At 42.1% G+C, this 7500-nt stretch overlaps 1 protein-coding gene across 17 annotated transcripts in view; it reads left to right on the forward strand.

The window, feature by feature from the left end:
- The window catches only part of camk2b2 (calcium/calmodulin-dependent protein kinase (CaM kinase) II beta 2), a gene marked incomplete at both ends in the record, with an annotated part of 32751 nt that overhangs the window by 7034 nt on the left and 18217 nt on the right, over positions 1–7500 (forward strand). For 14 of the 17 annotated variants that reach the window (XM_079178968.1, XM_079178977.1, XM_079178980.1 and 11 more), the window contains 2 exons: positions 3925–3997; positions 7179–7281. In XM_079178968.1, coding sequence (XP_079035094.1) covers positions 3925–3997; positions 7179–7281 — 176 coding nt within the window. Of the gene's footprint in view, positions 1–3139; positions 3213–3924; positions 3998–7178; positions 7282–7500 lie in introns of all 17 variants that reach the window. The other 3 variants (XM_079178978.1, XM_079178969.1, XM_079178973.1) reach the window with 1 other exon arrangement.

Consider the following 7500-nt stretch of genomic DNA (forward strand, 5'->3'; position numbering starts at 1 on the left):
AGCATTAACATGGTGCTGATAACAGCTGATAACAGCTGATAACCGCTGATAACAACTGATAACAGCTGATAACAGCTGATAACAGCTGATAACAGCTGATAACCGCTGATAACAACTGATAACCGCTGATAACAACTGATAACAACTGATAACAGCTGATAACAGCTGATAACAGCTGATAACCGCTGATAACAACTGATAACAACTGATAACAGCTGATAACAACTGATAACAACTGATAACAGCTGATAACAACTGATAACAACTGATAACAGCTGATAACAGCTGATAACCGCTGATAACAACTGATAACAACTGATAACAGCTGATAACAGCTGATAACAGCTGATAACAGCTGATAACAACTGATAACAGCTGATAACAGCTGATAACAGCTGATAACAGCTGATAACCGCTGATAACAGCTGATAACAGCTGATAACCGCTGATAACCGCTGATAACAGCTGATAACCGCTGATAACCGCTGATAACCGCTGATAACAGCTGATAACCGCTGATAACAACTGATAACCGCTGATAACAGCTGATAACCGCTGATAACCGCTGATAACAGCTGATAACCGCTGATAACAGCTGATAACCGCTGATAACCGCTGATAACCGCTGATAACAGCTGATAACCGCTGATAACAACTGATAACCGCTGATAACAGCTGATAACCGCTGATAACAGCTGATAACAGCTGATAACAGCTGATAACAGCTGATAACAGCTGATAACCGCTGATAACAGCTGATAACCGCTGATAACAGCTGATAACAGCTGATAACCGCTGATAACCGCTGATAACAGCTGATAACCGCTGATAACCGCTGATAACCGCTGATAACAGCTGATAACCGCTGATAACAGCTGATAACCGCTGATAACAGCTGATAACCGCTGATAACCGCTGATAACCGCTGATAACCGCTGATAACAGCTGATAACCGCTGATAACAGCTGATAACCGCTGATAACCGCTGATAACCGCTGATAACCGCTGATAACCGCTGATAACAGCTGATAACCGCTGATAACAGCTGATAACCGCTGATAACAGCTGATAACCGCTGATAACAGCTGATAACCGCTGATAACACTTCAAACATGTTTAGCGATCCTTTGCGTCATTCAATAAACCAGCTGTAAACACACAGTAACAGGGTAAGTATTACATTGAAGCATGATTTTCTTACATACTGTGTTAATCCTTTGTATACTAACAGTCCATCAAACTGTGAAATAGTTTAATTATATAGTTTTCATCTGTCTGGTTTAACTGCAGCAGTAGTTTCATGTGGTGTCCCACAGGGCTCTGTCATTGGTCCTCTTCTATTCACTGCAGAGATAGTATTTGTCATTTCACATACATCTATATGCAGATGATACCATGTGATACACCTCTGGCTCTTCTTTATGTGTGGTCATTGATAATCTGTTGTGTACTTACGCTTATTTTAAAATGGCAACAGAACAATGTTTACGGTATTTCTAAGTTGACTGAAGCGTATCGTGCCGTCTTCAATCTATTTAGTTTGTGTTCATCTTGTATGTGTCACGTTACCAGAGGCACTACTACACACTCACGATCTGTTCAGAAGTATTTAATATGTGGACACAGCTATTCTTTTATTCGTGATCATTTATGATAAAAGATTTTGTGACCACAAGTTTCACCAAATCCACAACATGAGTGATTTTTTTTAGGATTAACACTTTAATGAATTTGTGTGTCATCAATTAAAGTTGTAAACATGCTAATCTGGTGAGGATTTATGGATTCATTGTTACACCGGCTGTTTGTACTCACACCAGTGCTTCAACACTAAATGTCCAGTTTGAATGAAGGGCACATCAGAGCCCTTCTAACTGTCTCAATGTGTTGAGGATCGATGTTTTCTACCTTCCCTATTATTTTTCTACTCTCCCCTCTTATCTGCCTTCATTCTAACTTGTTTCTTTGCATAAATTATGTGTGTGTGTGCGTGTGTGTGTGTGTGTGTGTGTGTGTGTGTGTCACTCAATGTGTTTGTGCGTGGGTGTGTGACTAGCACGGCTGTCCAACAGTATCTCACTGACAGTTACCTCTCTGTGCGCCATCTGCACACAGAGTCCTTCGATCTCTTCCCTCCTCTCTCCGCCCCGTTAAAGAGGAGACTCACCCAAATGACAAAAAAACATATTTTTCTCGTATCCAGCCATGTGGAGAGTTTTTGGTTTCACGCGTCCAGGTTTCTGAGATTTGTCTCTCAGATGTGCGCTTCAGTCCCGGTGCAATGGAGGAGTAAATGGCAGCTTTTCTTAACAGTGACAGCGAGGTGTCTCTCCACATTAATGTCCCCATTATTCTGGTTAATCCCCAGAGACTATTTATTCAGAGTCAAGCCGTTGAAAACGGCTGATGGTGACGTGGATAATCCAACGTTTTTAGCCGTGCTAGCAGCGTTAGCTTTAGGGGATTGAATGTCAGTCGGCTGAGTCCAGACTAAAACATCTCAACATCTATCAGATCGACTGACATTAAAGTTTGTACAGACATTCGTGTTCCCCAGAGGATGAACCCTACTGACTTTCCTCGAGCACCACCGTGAGGTTTACAGTTATGGTTTGGAGAGAAATGTCTCACCAACTATTTGATGGGTTGCCTTTAGGATGAATTGTCATAACGTTGGTGATCCTCCGACCTTTCATCGAGCACCGACATTTTAATTAGTAAAATATTACAATTATGAAACTGACGTTCCCGTCGGTCTCAGCTGTACTTTTTCTTTAGTGTAAAAACAATCCGCACGCTAACGACACAGACTGTTTATAAGGAGTGGACGTAGTCACCATGACGTCACACGTTGGTTTGTGGGCGGATGCTTTGAAGCCTTGAGTTAACCTCCATTCACCTCCGTTCAGAGGCAAATATCTAAAACAGCTGAAAAATAAACCCCACATTATCTGCATGACGAGTCAGAGACGAGTCAGGAAATATGTTTTCTTTTCATCTCGGTGAACCGAGCATATAACCTTCTGTTCCTCCCGTCAGATGTTCCTTCTATTGATGTGTTACCCGTCTTTCATGTTTCCTTTCCTTCCCGTGTTCCCTCCTGTATCTGCTCCCTCACCCTGTCGTTTTGTCTCCACAGTCACTGTATCCATCAGATTCTAGACAGTGTGTCTTACACCCACCAACATGACATAGTGCACAGGGACCTCAAGGTGTGTGTGTGTGTGTGTGTGTCTCATTGTGTTGCATTGCCCTGCACCCTCATGTCCAAGGGTACATGCTTGTTGTACTGTTTTAATTTTGTGCCTGTGATTTAAAAAGAAAAAAAAAAATGCCTGTGCTTGCTGTCTGTCAGTCTGAGTCTTTGTTTTTTTGTGCTTTTGGGACTGTTGTTGCGCTATTTTGACGGTCTGAACTAGAAGTGTGATTTCCTGTGGGCCCCAGCAGACAGAGAGAGAGAGAGAGAGAGAGAGAGAGAGCGAGAGAGCGAGAGAGAGAGAGAGGGGGGAGTGAGTAAGCATGAAAGAGAGAGAGAGAGAGCAGAGTTCAGTGGAGTAACAGCAGTGTCTACTTCAAATGCTCGAAAATCCTGCAAGCTTTTCATCAAAAGCTCCTGAATACATTACACGGGGAAAATAAAGTGCAGGTTAGACGCGGCGTCTCCCACACGGAGCTGCAGCGCTCCCACACACACGGCCCGACTGATCCGGAAAAACTGAAAATAGCAAAACTGCACACGTGGTCACGTGGTCTTCTGTTAGTTCACTCTTGACACTGTTTTTTTTTTTTATTATAGTGAGTTTGGTGTGAGTGTGCAGCGAGAATACTCGTGCATGGATGTGACAGTTGAGGGGGGGGGGTGAATGTGCATCAGACTAACCTGCCCCCCCCCCCTCCCCCCCTCCCCCTGCTGTTTGAGTGCAGTCATTGCATCCAGCAGATCCTGGAGGCCGTGCTCCACTGCCATCAGATGGGGGTGGTACACAGAGACCTCAAGGTGAGTCACCTGTGTGTGTGTGTGTGTGTGTGTGTGTGTGTGTGTGTGTGTGTCTGTGTGTTGGGAGGGATGTGTACCACATTGTGAAGCTGGTAAGTGCTGTATTTAAACACATAGCATGTCTGCGCATGTCTGTGCGTCCGATCTATCGGTACATGCATGAGTTTCTGCCTTCTTGTGTTGCACTAAACTAATGTCTGAGCATGCATTTGCACCTTTTTCGCTCACCTCCGATGGTTAAAGCTGCCGTCTGGCTGCAGTGATGTAGAAGTGTACTTCAGGGTGTGTCGGTACGCTGTGACATCACTGTTGGGTGTGGTTACAGGTGCAACAGACTCGAGAAAACACGGCTTTTCAGCCCAGTTACTCTGGACGTTCATGGAGTTATAGGCTTTATATGGTTCTGATAAATAGATCAAATCTTAATAAATATAGATATGAAGTTAGGTTTTGTGGGTTTCAGACTTTCCCAGCAGTTAGTTAAACAAATGACTTTATAAGAACAGACAAGCCGTGTTTGGACAAAATGACATCGACAATGACATAAACAATTCTAACCCGACCAAAGGATTTGCACATCTGCATACTCACTTAATAAACAATATGTAATAAATACTTAATAACACAGTAAATATGTTTGAAATGTTTTTCAGTGTCCACATATGGGTGACATGTCACTAAAACTATGTTATACAATCTTATTAGTAATTCATTAACTGTTTCCTACACCAGTTAGATGAGTTATAGTTTTTAACAATTCTATTCAGAAATGTTCTATCTGCATTACAGTGCGCTATAATGTGTTATAAGCCGTTTATTACTTGCTTATAAACCGTTTATAAACTTTAAACAAGGGGTAAAATAAAATGTTCTCATGTGTTCTCAATGTTTCAAAGATGCAAAACGACGCTGTGATTGTTCTTTTAAGGGTGCAACGTTTATATAATATCTATATATGAATCTTTATGAAACACGCAGCCTCGGCTCACATGATGTTATTACAGTTTGACTCTTTGGGGAACTCAACACTGACTTCATCCTGAAGAAGTGAATTAAAGGTTTCCTCTCAGAGGACGTGCAGGAACGGTTGTGAGGTTGTGCTGTGATGATTTCCCCCGTGGAGGTTTTTAAAGTAATGTAAAGGAAATGACACTGAGATGTTGTTTTCTCGTTAGTTGTTCGTGGCTGAAAGCTAAAAGTAAGTTATCTGAAAGCCAAGAGGACGATGGAACCTCTAACAACCAGGATCGATATGTGTCATCTTAGCATACATTTATAACGGAAACTACAAAAAAGGAATGTTGTTGTTTTTACTGCAGGGAATTATTTTATTTAGCTAATTAGCAGTAAACGTTACTGTCGTTCTGCAGTTATTTGGTCATAAATCAAAGTATAGGAAACTTTAAAATGTTGACCCGATGATGGCGCTAGATGTAAAGTCAGAGGATTACCAAAGTTATTACAATTCATCCTGAAGGGAACATCAATTAACCAACATTTCTTCGAGCTGTTTCCCCGTTTCCAGTCTTTATGCTAAGCTAAGCTAAGCTACCCTGCTGGACCGCTAGCTGCAGCTTCATATTTACGACACAGACATACACATGGTATCAATTGTCTCGTCGAACTCTCAGCAAGAAAGTAAACAAGTCTCTTCCTCCTGGAGTTACGTACAGTCCATCACGTGATTGTGTTGCATAAGTGGGTTCCTGTTAAGAAGTCGAGCGTCCTCTAAAGGAGCTTTTAAATCAGCCAGCAGAGGGTGACATCATGGTCGTCCTGCAGCTGGAGCACAACATCCAGCTGTTTTTCTGTGTCAGCATCGGTGCTAGCTGGTTATAAAACACGGATCTGTTGTCTGGTGTTTGTTGTGGACTCTGTGGATGTTTGTCAGATTGCTGTTACATCAGCGTCTGAGCAGCAAAGACACGACTGCTGCAAGAAGACAAGCTGTGTTTGGTCTTCCTCAAGTAAACGAGTGGACGTCCCGTCTGTCTGTCTCAGCCTTTGAGTGCGTGTCTTTGTGTTTGTGTGCGTCTGTGTTTTAGAATATAGTGTTGCTTTGAATGTGTGTGCTGCATCCAAAGCTGTTCTTAGTCCTCCAATCTGGGTTGAATTGGTTGCATTCCAGCCGTCTGACAGACTTTCTTTGCTGGTTTCCTTTTACACTTATTTGAAGTTTAAATCAGAAATCTGAGCGGCCCTCCGACCGGAGTCAGAGGGTGATGGGTAGTTCACTTATTAGCATCATGGATGGATTTCTGAACAGACCTGAACCGAAAGGCCTAGTGCTCCTCAAACAGAACCTCTGGATGAAGACTGTTGACTTCCTGTTTACAACAACCTCAAAGAGATTAAAGATCCACTAGGAGATGCAAAACAACAAAATACACTCAAAATGACCACAAAGAGACGCAAAATGACCACAAAGAGACACAAAATGACCGCAAAGAGACACAAAATAACTGCAAAGAGTCGTAAAATAACTGCAAAGAGTCGTGAAATGACTGCAAAGAGACACAAAATGACTGCAAAGAGTCGTGAAATGACTGCAAAGAGTCGTGAAATGACTGCAAAAGACAGTCAATATGACTGAAAAGAGATGCTAAATGATGACACAGGTGCAAAATGACCACAAAGAGACACAAAATGACCGCAAAGAGACACAAAATAACTGCAAAGAGTCGTAAAATAACTGCAAAGAGTCGTAAAATAACTGCAAAGAGTCGTGAAATGACTGCAAAGAGTCGTGAAATGACTGCAAAAGACAGTCAATATGACTGTAAAGAGATGCTAAATGATGACAAAGAGGTGCAAAATGACCACAAAGAGACAAAAAACTCCAAAGAGACTCAAAATGACCACAAAGAGAGTTTTGCGTCTCTCTCGTTGGGGTGTCTTGCTTCGTTGTGGGAGGAATTAAAATAACATTCTAGAATATTAAATAAGTAGAATAAGGTGTTTACGTGGCATTGATTCATCACACTGAATAATTAATGGGACTATTGATCATGTAAAGTCCAAGAATAAGAGCTGAAACAGTTTGTAGAACTTCCTCCACCTAATCACAAAATAAAAACAAAGGAAACTTGTTTCTTCATAAAAGGTTCTATGATGACGTGTTGAAGAAGTGAATCTTGTAAACGTTACTGACGTCGTCGTGTTTGTGTTGTTGTCCGTGCAGCCGGAGAACCTGCTGCTTGCCAGCAAGTGTAAGAACGCTGCGGTGAAGCTGGCTGACTTTGGTCTGGCTATCGAGGTCCAAGGAGAACAGCAGGCTTGGTTCGGTATGTTACACACACACACACACACACACACACACACACACACACACACACACACACACACACACACACACACACACACACACACAGGATTTAGTCTCTTAGTAAACATAGAATACGTCTTTCATTTCAAACAGAGGCAGACAAAGAGACTCAAAATGACCAAAATTCTACAAAAAGTTACTACAAAGAGACGCAAAACCAATACAAAGAGACACAAAA

Source organism: Pholis gunnellus, assembly GCF_910591455.1.
Source record: "Pholis gunnellus genome assembly, chromosome: 18".
Classification (NCBI taxonomy): domain Eukaryota; kingdom Metazoa; phylum Chordata; class Actinopteri; order Perciformes; family Pholidae; genus Pholis; species Pholis gunnellus.